Genomic DNA, 12429 nt, shown 5'->3' on the forward strand with positions numbered 1-12429 from the left:
AGAAAAAAAATTCATTTTTATGTTACAGTTAAGATACTTTAGACAAAATCTAACCGAAAAATGTGCTTATTGGCAAAATGTGCATAGTCAGAATTCAAGCCTGCATTTCTAAAGAACATGATCTCCTCAGTTTGAACTCACTCGGTGGATGCAAGGAGAAGCAATGGAAGAATGCAGGGTTTGTAGATCTTTCACACAAGTATGGCTGCATGAACTGTAAAAATATCAGAATGCTTCTCAGTAGAGATCAGAGCAGAAAGCACTCTGAGCTAAAGGCCTCAAGTCCTCGAGGCTCCTCCAACTTCTTCCTTAGAATCTCATTCATGCTCAAAGCGGAGCGAATAAAGACTCACTGCCTGTCAATTTGAGGACCTCAAGAACCCTGATCTCTGCTACAACAAAGGGGCAAAGGGGTGCATGAATAGAGAATTGGATGGACCGAGGCTCAGTTGATGACATAATTCATCCTTGGGTAAATAGCACACATACATACAGGATGCAGAGCTAAAAAAAGAAGACAATTAGATTGAGAGATGGGTAGATATAGATGTATAGATATATAAATTGACTGATAAACAGAGAGGCTACAAACATAATTTAAGGAAATCTCCAGGTGTTTCTCTGTGGTTCTCTTATTAGGGAGCCAATGCCCTCAAGTCTCCACAACAGACAACAACTTGCGTCCCGGAGTCACTCTCAGACACTGACAATCTCTCCACTCATACTAAAAATCAAGCACTGAACATGTACACTGTGGATGAGAGTTTTGTCTTAAAATGTGTGAAGTGAAACTAAACAACAGCATTTACAGGAATCATTACATTTTACTTTGTTTTTTTTTGGTTTTTTTTGTTTTTTTTTTTTTTTGGTTTTTCTCCGGTACCGGGAACCGAACTCATGACCTTGCGCTTGCCAGGCAGGCACTTTTGCCGCTGAGCTAAATCCCCAGCCCCACGTTTTACTTTGAAAGAAGTGTCACTCAAGAACCTACCACTGAGTCTTTCTCCACTGTGCCCTTTACTTTTTCTAAAAGATTGTACTGAAAACAGACACACATTGTATTTATACTTTCTGTGCAAGTCCTTCAGTACGTGGCACTTTAAAACCCAAAAACAATATAATTAACATTTTTAGATTTCATGTAATTAAACATAATTCACTACTATGCTAAAATCCTTGTCACATATTTAATTTGAATAATTGTTATACTTTTAACTTACATCAACCTTTAATTCCTCAATGTATTTTATAGCACATACATTTTGATATATCTGATGCTATTTGTGTATGTTGTGTCTTACAAAGGAAAGAAAAATTTAAATACTTCCAAAGTTTAAAATAAGTAAAGAAATAAAAATATAAGTAAAACACAATCTTTATGTCTTATTAGAAGTGAGAACCAAAGCTTTGTCACTTCATTTCTTTAATGAAAGAAGGCAAACTTGCTTATTATTTTCGTGTAATAAACAGCACAAGAACTTTAACACCATTCCTTCAATTTATTAGGTATTTCACAGAAATCATTCACCAACCCTGAGTTTATGCATAACCATCAGACTAAAAATAGTCAACAGATGTAGTTTAATAAATATTCTTAGTGAACTTCTGTATTGTTATTTTTTCAGGACAGTTTGATGAAGAGAAAGAACACATACAATTATTAAGGTAAAAGTGGTAACATATAGAGTAGAAAATATGACAACTATGACTCTGAATAAAATATACATTTGCACTGTTTGGATTTTGTAATATGCTGCTCACAGGAAATGTGGAGGGAAAAGGAGCCAGATCTCACACAATACATTTCACTGAGAAACTCACCATTATGCAGTTCAGTAAATGAAGTATCCCCCAGTGAATACACCACACTCAGGTGTTCCTATATCACCCTCATCCTGCCTTTCTGTAGAAGTTGCTACAGGTTTACAAAAGTGAATGTCTGTCAAAAGTGTTTCAAATCCTGAACAAGGATTTAAATTTATAGAGACAATGAATCACACTTGATATGTAGTATTCCAAATCTAGTACTACTGCTAAAGCAAATTGCAGGATCATTTTTCAGAGGTGTTAGTTTGGTTACAATTTCTAGACAGGAATTAATAAAGTGCGTATACAGTAATACGAAGTATGTGAAAAGAAAGGCCACACAGTGAGATTATTTTTAAATTACCTCATTTGTCTATCTATTATCAGAGACAGTAAAAGTGAACTTAAAAATCACAAGCTCCATTAGATGCATAGATACTAACATTAGAGAAAGTCATTGCTAATTACACTATTATTCATTATACTCACATCATTTAGGAATCTATAAGTGGCGAGTGAAACTTTTGATTCCAAAGCAATACATTTTGTCAGTTTCCCAGAGTGACGTGGGGCAGAGAAAGCAGATTTTTGTGGGTTTTTTGGGTTTTTTTTTTTTTTTTTGGTTTTTTCTCCGGTACCGGGAACCAAACTCACGACCTTGCGCTTGCCCGGCAGGCGCTTTGCCACTGAGCTAAATCCCCAGCCCCTGAAAGCAGATTGATTGTAAGGCAGTTTCTGTCTATACAGTTTATACTTGAAACTTTCTGAAATAATTTTCTAGTGTTTAGGTTTACTATGTGGTCTTCTAGGTGTTTTTGACTGTGTGTACGTGTGTGGGTGTGCATGTGCATGTTTGTGTATGTGTCAGACTTCAAAAATTCCATCCCCTAAACAAACTACCTAAGATCAGTGGTACCGTTATGCACATTGAGACGAGAGCAGACATGAGTGTACGTGAGTATCGGTTAAATGGTTTGTTTCTCTGCCTCCTTCACATCCCTCCAAATTCACTTTGATGTCATAATCCTTCCTGTATATAACTTGAATATAGAAAAATTACTTGACATATTTGTGTGCAGTTTTTCCATACCTGATTCTTTTTTTTATTTTTTTATTTTAAAAATAAAAGGAGGAAAATATTAACAGACAGTCAACATTTTACAAAATAACAAAGGAACAGTACAGACAGTACAGAGTTACAAACAGAGTGGTAGGGAATTAACAATGCTTATTGTATTACATATTGACATCTTCAAAGTGGTTTCTCATGAAAACAGATATAGACATACAAAGCTGATCAACCAAGGACTCATTGACAGTTTCTTTCAGCAAAGGAATACAAGACAGTAGAACAGCCATGTTAACTATCCTGCATATACATACATACAAACTTTCTCCTTCTTTCCCTTTTCTTTCCCATATCCCAGTTATCCTTTACTTTTGAGTGCTTTCCTATCAATTTACAATGTCTATCATATCTCCTAGTTTAAGTTAATTCTTTCAGGCTTTACACTAGAGAAACAATGCGATGTTTGCACATGTATGTTTGCTTTACTTCACTTATGATTATGGTCTCTAGTTGCAACCATTTACCTATAAAAGCCTCAAGTTTATCTTTCTTTACAGCTGAGTAATATTCCATTATACAAAAGTACCACAGTTTTCTTATCCAATCCTCAGTGGATGGACATTTGGGTTGCTTCCACCTTTTAGCAATTACAAATTGTGCTGCTATGAACATAGGTGCACATATATCACTGTGATATGATGTTTTTAGATCTTCTGGGAAAATGCCCAGCAGGGGGATAGCTGGGTTGAATGGGACCTCTAAACCTAGTTTTCGGAGGAATCTCCAAACTGATTTCCACAGTGGTTTCACCAGTCTGCATTCCCACCAGCAGTGGAGAAGGGTTCCTATTTCTCCACAGCCTCACCAGCATTTGTTATTGGTTGATTTCTTAATGCTAGCCATTCTTACTGGGGTAAGGTGGAATCTCAGTGCTGTTTTAATTTGCATTTCTCAAATGACTAATGATGTTGAACATTTTCTCATATATTTATTTGCCATTTGTATCTCCTTGTCTGAGAAGTGTGTATTCATCTCAGCTGCCCGTTTTTGGTTGGGTCTTTGAAATTGGAGGGGCTGATTCTTAATCTGTAAATGAAGTTAATAATACTACTTTACCTAAATGTGACAATAAAAAGTAATAGAGAAGAAAATACACAGTGATGGAGAAGGTGCCATACACACATTTCATTTTAAAGGAACCTGCCCGTGGGAGGACCAGTCTTCCTCTGTGAAGTGTGCTGCCTGTTTTGTCTGCCACCATGGACAGCAAGGGGAAAGGTAGGTGCAACACCTCAGCGAGCTTCACCAAACTCCTGTATGGGTTAATATATAACTTTAGTTAACTACAAGGGGCTCCGGGTTTGTAGGGTATAGAAGAATCTAATTATTCCTCTCCAAAGGAATCACACAGTACATGTACAGTGATTCAGTGGTCCTCTGGTGGTGGATCTTCTTACATTGGTCACTTGACAATAGCTGAAGGAAATATGCATCATGATAGTGAAGGTACTGAGGTACTGAGGAGGGTGCTTTTTGCTTTATGGATAAGGGACAGGGTGCTACTAAGCATTGTTCAATGTAGCATTCAGATCCCAGAAGTTAGCACAACAAACATAATGCTAAATATGAGCTTCTCTGGAACACAAGAGCCAGTGTGTCCTATTTGTCATAACTCCAGATGTTCCAAATTAATATTTTCTGATATCCTGGTCTACTACATGACTTGCCTAACTTGAGTCAACTTTCAACTTTGAAGTTATAATGCAGAAAAAAAATGGAAATTGTGTATCTGATGCTTCTTTCTTAGCTTCAGTCAAGTCAGACAATTTTTCAAAATGAAACGGACACTAGTGTTAAGTAATCATCTTTACTTCCTTAGAGATTTTGGAAGGAAAAAAATTACTAGCAACCATAAAGTTTTTATTGTATAAACAATAAAACATTTGTATAATTTATGTTGTCTTAGACTAAAATTCAATCTAATGATAAATTAGATACAGATAAATGTGCTCACAGTTAAAGACCTTTTATTGAACTTTGCATTTTCCAGATCTCCAATCCCAATTTTTCTACCTACAATGCACAATTGGTCAATATTATATTAATATAAATTACATAAAATCCATTTCTGGATTCAATACTACTTTTAAAAATAAAATCCTATAATATGTCATATCACATTATTTTAAATTTACAAGTAAAATCTTATGTAGATAAATTTAACAATAAAAATTTTAAATCATATTCAGTTATTACATGGATTTTATGGGGGTATTTTGTGTATACAGATATTTAGTATTTAACTCATTTTATCTTGGAGAATTTCAACTGTAATTCTAAGAAGATCCATGGAACTTAGACACTAATTATTGCATTTTCAATCAGAAATTCTTTAGGAGCAGTGTCACTGGAGGTAAAAGGTGTTTGCAATTTGGTAGCCATATGTTATTTCTTTTGTTTTGTGCGTGAATATTGCTAAGCAAGAGGTTCATTTCTTTCCATCTACCGATACCTCAAACTGATGAATCCATTTGTGATCTCCAACAAAGATTATTAAAGCGTGAGTTTTATACAGCAACGAAAGAGGGCAGTGTATCTCCCCAGGGCCCCTGTTATCTTACAAGGAAACACAACGTGCTCTTCACTAGAATGACAATAACCTCTGCAAACTCAGTCCCCCATGACCAAGGATGAGGTCCCTGTTGCACAGTTGCAGACCAAGAACCCAGAGCTCTGCAGGAAGTGACAAGGTGGAGTGCAGGAAGTACAGCATTGGTGCTCTACCCACTTCATCCGTCAGTGATTGGACTCAGGGAAAATCATTTAACTGTTCTAACCCTTGTATTTCAGTCTATTTGATGATTGTTATGTAAACCCAGTCTATCTGCAGCTTTATTGTGAAGCTGGAATTTAGAAAGATATCTAAAGTATTTGCCAAAGTGTAAAGCAAACACAAGAAAGTGTTCAGGTGAGTTAGCAGATCCAGGACATGGCATCACTTTTATGATAGAATTCACCTCATGCCCAATACAGAGTCTTGTTTATTCTTATAAAATGTGAAGCTAAATCATACATAATAAAAAGTGGTGTTCTCATATAACACTATAAGATGCGCATATCTGTGAATAAGTTCAAAATTTTAAAACTCCTGGAGACTTGTACTGGTGATAAACTGCAGAACCAAGATTTAAAAATATTTTAAGAGAATGCTTTAAAAGTCTTCACTCAGTATTAATTTAATTTCCAAGTTTTGCATGGTGCAGAGGCACTTGTGGGAGCAATATGAAAATGCAGGACTGTGAAAATGTAACTCGCCTACCTGGGCACAGTGGGAGGTGTTGGTTCTTCCTTATCCGAGCTCTTACAGCACCAAGTCCTGCCTTGGAGGCAGTGGTGACAGACAAGTCCTCCCTGGGCAGGCTGGCTGGTGAGGACCTCGCCAGTCAGATCACCCCAGGTGCTTGTGGGTTTGTTCCAGCAGGGTCCCTGCTGCTGCTGCTCGGGTCGGCCCTGGCGCTGTGCCCGAACGTGGCCTCCCATCCCGCCTGTCTCAAGGGTGCCAAGTGCCAGGTGATCCTCCAGGACCTGTACGATATCGCGAGCAGCTTGTCTTCGCTCATGTATATCAGATCCGTTGTACTTTTCCAGGAATTTGTAAGTACTTCGTTCTCTATCTCTTCCTCTAAGAGACTATACTACAACGCAGATATGAGTATTTCAGCCACCTAATTTCATATAATATGTACCAACATGTTAAAAAAAAAAAGGAGTCATCCAGTAATTTTGGAAGAAGAAGAAAGGAGAAATTTTACAAAGCTGCTGATTGCGCAAGAAGTAAAGATTGCTTTACAACCTCCCTGCATATATTTAATTTTTAACAGTTTTTACACCCAGCAAATATCACTGAAGTGGAGGCGAGGAAGAACGCTGACTTCCAGCTCTTGCCTTGAGGCCCAGCTGCAGGCATTCTTCGCTGAGCACTGCAGACCACCACTAATGAGGAGGACTCTGAAATGAACTGGGTGACCTGAGTAGGGTCAACTGACCGAACTCGTGTCAGAGCAGAAAGCTATCGATTTAGTTGCTTTTTGTAAACCTCAAAAGGTAGAAATATTTGTTGAAAGATTTCTGGTGTGGGAGTTTATAATTAGAAGAGACATGCTAGGTAAGAAGGGAGAACAATGTCATTTGGCACATTGTCTCTTATCTCCTTTATGTCAGACAACAGATCAGGGCTTAGAACAACCAAGGACCTCCGTGGAGAACACGGCCCAGTGCTCGTGACGCACACATGCATGCAGTTCTTTTATTCACTCCTGTTTCTTTCATTCCCCAGTTTTGACTGGCCATTTTTTAACTTCCAAATCATTCTCATAATCTGAACAAATGTTCACGATTTCTGCTTAATACTAGTCATTCTATTTCTCTTTTGTTTTCATCTCAATTCATTATTTACAATCTCCAAAAATGTTTTACTCTGCTTTAATATGTATCTTGTCATCAGGTTTTGTATTTCAAAGTTATAATGAACTTGGCAATATCATGTGTGTCTATTGAGAGGTAACTGAAAACATTTTCATCATTTATTTAATGAAAGAGTATCACTCTGGACCAGTGGAAAAAAAGAGATAAAATAGGTAGGCATAGAAGCACGTACAGGATGTTTTGGCTGAAAGAGTGGAGAAAATGATAGCTAAAGGACTTAAAACTTTGTAGTTTTTACTTCACACAGGCGTTGATTTTCAAATAGTAAATATTAGAAAGGGTGAAATAATATGGAAGTAGCAAAGGAAAGAAGGAGTGAAGAGGTTCTAAAAGTCAATTCAAAATATTGAGATTATAGAGCTCATGGGAAACACCAGGCAAGATGGTTATTTTCTTAGTTCTGTAGAGTGAAAATTTAGGTATTCCTTACTTTGCAAAGAAAAATTATACATCCATCACATCTATTACTATTATTATAAAGATTCATATTTTTAATTTGCAACCTGTTAATTAAATGGTTTTCAGGAAAGAGTATATGCCCAGGACCCACTGTACTTTGTGGCAGCCATCAGTATGTGCGACACGACAACTCACATCCCCATTTCAACTGCGAATGATGACCTCAAGGAGATGCAGGTGAGTTCCTTTCCCAGCTCCACTAGAACAACTCAGGCAGTACACAGACTTTGCCCTGCCCCAAATCTAAGAGGCTCTGTGATCAGCGGTCACACTTGCAGAGAAAAATGGAAAAAGAGGGAGCAGCCAAAAAATGTGTTATATTGCTGATGACATAAAATCAAAGACTAAGTGAAACGTTTACCAGAACCAGAAATTGACCGTGCAGATGGTAATACTGAAATCAATGCCTCATGCCTAAGATTGACCAGATTAGGTGTAGGGAAGTTGGAACTGAGCAGAACATTCATGTATACATGTGAGAAATGCAGATTCACTTTTATTTATTACAGGTTACCTATGACTTATGCAACGGCCACATTTACACTGCAGTCCTGACCTCTGAGGGGTCTGCCCCGTCTTTCCTGACTTCCGTCACTCGCTTTTGTCTTCCACTTCTGCTTCTCCAGTGCTGACTTCTTCACCCTGGGCGTACTCCCTCGCCCCCTGCAGTGTCTTAACTCAAAGTCACCGCACTGCGCCAGTCCTGCTCAACATTATGGCACAGCTCTCTCACGTGCAGCTCTAGCCTGTGTTCTAATGACAGCAAAGTCTGCACATCTGACCGTAATCTCTTGTCTAAGCTCTAATTTTTTACTGTGATTATGCCCCTTCTCTAATACTGCCGGGAAAACAGTCTTCACATTTTTTTTTTTCTCGGTACCGGGAATCGAACTTACGACCTCACGCTTGCCGGGCCGGCTCCGTGCCGCTGAGCTAAATCCTCAGCCCCATCATGTTAAATTAAATAAACATATACAAGACAGCAAAGATAGGTGTACTACTAATTTCTATTAGTTCACTGAAAGGAACAGTTAATGCTTATATTGTTTGATCCTATATCTGGTAATATGAGCAACTCCTTTGAAGATAACAAGGTGCAGTATAATAACCACTGTCCATTTCCTGTCATCTTGTTTTGAAATTCTGTATCATTTTATTGTTCTTTTTTCTCTTTAAAATAAAAAAGGTAAAATTTCAGGCAGAAAACAAAATTCAATGTTATTCTTTAGAGGTCTCATTGGAAAGAAGCAATTATTTCCATGAGCCAGTTTTTATTTATATGTTTTACAGTACACAGTGCAGACCAATAGTTGAAGTTTGTTTCTCTTACTTTTATCATCTACAGAAGAGCATTACATAGAAAGGTATTACATAGGAAAGACATTTTACTTTCACATCTCGGAGCAAAGTCCTGCGTCCCACACTCAGCTGTATCTCATTTCTTTTACTGCAATTGCTCCAAACTGGCTGCACAGACTGAAGACATTATCAGAGTTATGTTCCGCCTGCTGAGCTCCTGCGATGACCCCCTGAAGCACCTGGCACAAGAAGCACATCGCCTGCCGAAGTTCAATCATTCGCTTACGTTTTCAGTGAGGATTCTGTCTGATGAGATCCGGAAACTTCAAGAACTCACAAAGCAGATAGTACACCAGGTGGGCAGCCATGGGATTCTCCCTTGGTTTTCTAATAATGAGCTCACATCTGTGTTAAGAAATGCTTTCAAATTCCTCACTTTTCATGAACACCACTTAGGCCCAAAGTTCCATCCTCTACTCTGCCATTAAACAAATGAAGCCAAACACAGGCAGAGTCTAATGTAAAGGGTATTACAATCTGTCTTGAGGGGGGCATCTTTCTTGCACTGTCTCACAGTCCTCAAGGATATGTCCCTGCATGAGCTCAGTGGGTAACAATTTCTCAGGAAAGAAAATCAAAGCAGAGGATCTGCAAAAGAAACGTTTTTTCCAAAGGATCTAACTACATCCACAAGAATTTTGCTCATATTCTTTCTCTTTTCTCCTCACATCAGAGAATCAGAGTGGGAAAGGATAAAGGAAATAACCAAAGCCATATAGGATCATCTTTCTCCACACCTCCAGCCAGAGTAGATTGATAAAGCCTTAGCAGCAGTGCTGTCCCATAAGCACTAGATACCAGCACATGCAGAAGAAGTACTATTTCTACTCTGGATGTTAACTGTGTTATACTTCATAGAAGGCCATGCTAAATTTCAGTTTTCTTGGAGTTCCTAAACAAAAATTTATATTATTACCTTTAGTCTTCAGAAATAATGTGTCATGCCTACATTGAATTGCTATTTTAAATATGTACCTCCTCTCATATAAAAATTCCAACATTACTGAGGTAACATATAAATAACTTATAGAAATGCTCATAGTAATATAAGATTTTAGAAATAATAACAATATTAAAAGCAATATTTTATTCCTGCTTTTTAAAGTTATTTTTAAGTACATATTATGTTGTTTTATTTTTATAGGAGAATGCAACACAAATAAAAATAATATAATTAACCAAAGATCTTAGAAAACAAACACCTTAAGTTCAAATTAATTTCTTTGTTACGGTGGGCCAGGTTCCAGAGGTCAATGATTTGTTTTCTGATGGTTTGGTTTATGTTCCTTTTTCCCACATCTTATTTATTATTGTGGGTATCGTTGTACATTGTTCACTAAATCTTAGGGCTCACGCTCCCAAAAAACAAAAAACAAGAAATCCAGATAAAATGTAAACATGCATGCTTCACTTTTCAATAAAATATATTCTTTCTATGTAGGAGAAAGTTCAGCAAATCTGGGTCTACAGTTATCCCAGATTTGTACCTCATATCTCTGGAAATGAGCTGGCATCTTCAGAGGCAGCACAGTGTTACTGGGGCTCTGGAATCTGAGGGTCTCCCAGCTTGCAGAGGATGACAGGGGGCACAGGGACCCACTGCCCTTTCTCTTCACTGTGCAGTGCTTTGCTGAGCACAGTCTCCCCACCCCACAGCACAACCCACACTAAGGTAGTTGATCCAATAACCTCCTTCATATGCATGGTTCCCCAAACTGCTCTCACTGCATAGAGCTCAAAAGAGAAACTTACTTCTCTTGTAAATTTGGACAGCGTTTTTCCTTGATGTAGTGAGGGACTCTGAAATTTTTCCTCAGTCATAACTTGGGGTGTCAGCACCTTAAAGCAGCAAGTGTAGAGCTCAATATCTCTATAATATTCAAGCAGATACAATATGCAGAATAGATCAGTTCAAAGCAACCAAAAGTAAACACTGAATTATCAGAAGAAATGAAATACAAAGCAAACAGCAGCTAAAAGTGTCAGGAAATGTACTGGTTCTTTAAAACTGTGAATGGAAATGAGCCTTTACAATATCCTTGGCAAGATTCATGTCTAAATTCAAATAAAAACATTTTAGATATCCACTTGTCTGCCCCTGGGGGCACATACTTCATCTGTGGTCACTTACATGTCAGAAAGGCAGAACATGTGTTGAGCTTCTACCTTTTAGGTGACTAATAGTGTTACAATACACTGGACAGGATACATGAACTCTTATGCCATGGCTGAAGTTTAATATTTTTTTTTACTTTCTGTGTCTCAATTTATCAAGTAAAAAGATGAAAAATATACAAACATCAGTAATATTATTACCAAATGACTATTTTCTTTTCATCGCTAGTTTCATCCAGATATGACACTTAACATGGACTCTGCTTTGTGGCCGGGACTTCAATCTTTGCAGTCATCTGATGAAGAACCTCGTTTGTTTGCTTTTTATAACACACTCCGCTGCCTGAAAGCTGATTTCCAAAAGATTTTAGTTCTTTTTAAATACCTGAACTTCACTAACTGGTCAAGGTTGCAATGAGGTCATCTGCTAATCCGTATCCACTCCTTATACTTCTGAGATGGCACCTCACTCTTCCTTTCCAATGACTCTGTATTTCTGATATTTTATAACATGCTTGATTGTAATGATTATGGTGTATTTTGTTAAACAATAAAAATTGATTATTTAGCATTGTCAAATTCTTAAAAGTCAATTTGCCAAATTTTATTCTTCCTTTAACAAAAACTAAAAGAAATAGTATCAGCACCACTGAAAAATACTGATAAAACTTTGCCAGAAATAATAGAAACTAATTTTGCACTTAGGACAAACAGGAGTTTACTTTAGAATCACATTAAATTAACTTTGTTCATGTAAAAATAAAAATGTTAGATTAATATTAGTCATAGTTGTGTTAGAAAGAAGAAAAGATTTTTACAACTGCTCAGGGAAGCCAGCCATGTTCTATGATCTAAATTTCACTGTAATTTTTCAGAGATGATACAAGTTCTGTTGTAATTGCCGTGCACTTTAAGAGCATGAGTTTACTAAACCATCTAGAAATAGGATACTAACATGGATTCTTTTCAGATTCCTCTAACATCTGCCTTCAACCATGTTCCACTGCACACCTATCTCTTTAACATCATCTTGGAAACTGTGCATATCACTCCTGGTCTAAAAATCTAGTCTGGTCAAGTTCTGACTCCATCTTATATTCAACTACTTAATATTTTCCTCTCCTTGTGTAGGGATA

At 37.3% G+C, this 12429-nt stretch overlaps 1 protein-coding gene across 1 annotated transcript; it reads left to right on the top strand.

Annotated features, from left to right (window-relative positions):
- Positions 1-6157: 6157 nt before the first annotated feature.
- Positions 6158-10733, top strand: LOC102009898 (prolactin-like). Its single transcript, XM_013509612.1, has 4 exons — positions 6158-6529; positions 7886-7996; positions 9295-9474; positions 10620-10733. Exons 1-4 carry the CDS (start codon positions 6158-6160, stop codon positions 10731-10733), a joined length of 777 nt encoding a protein of 258 aa, XP_013365066.1.
- The last annotated feature ends 1696 nt before the right edge of the window (positions 10734-12429 follow it).

The sequence above is a fragment of the Chinchilla lanigera genome, unplaced genomic scaffold (assembly GCF_000276665.1).
Source record: "Chinchilla lanigera isolate Chin_1 unplaced genomic scaffold, ChiLan1.0 scaffold00175, whole genome shotgun sequence".
Classification (NCBI taxonomy): domain Eukaryota; kingdom Metazoa; phylum Chordata; class Mammalia; order Rodentia; family Chinchillidae; genus Chinchilla; species Chinchilla lanigera.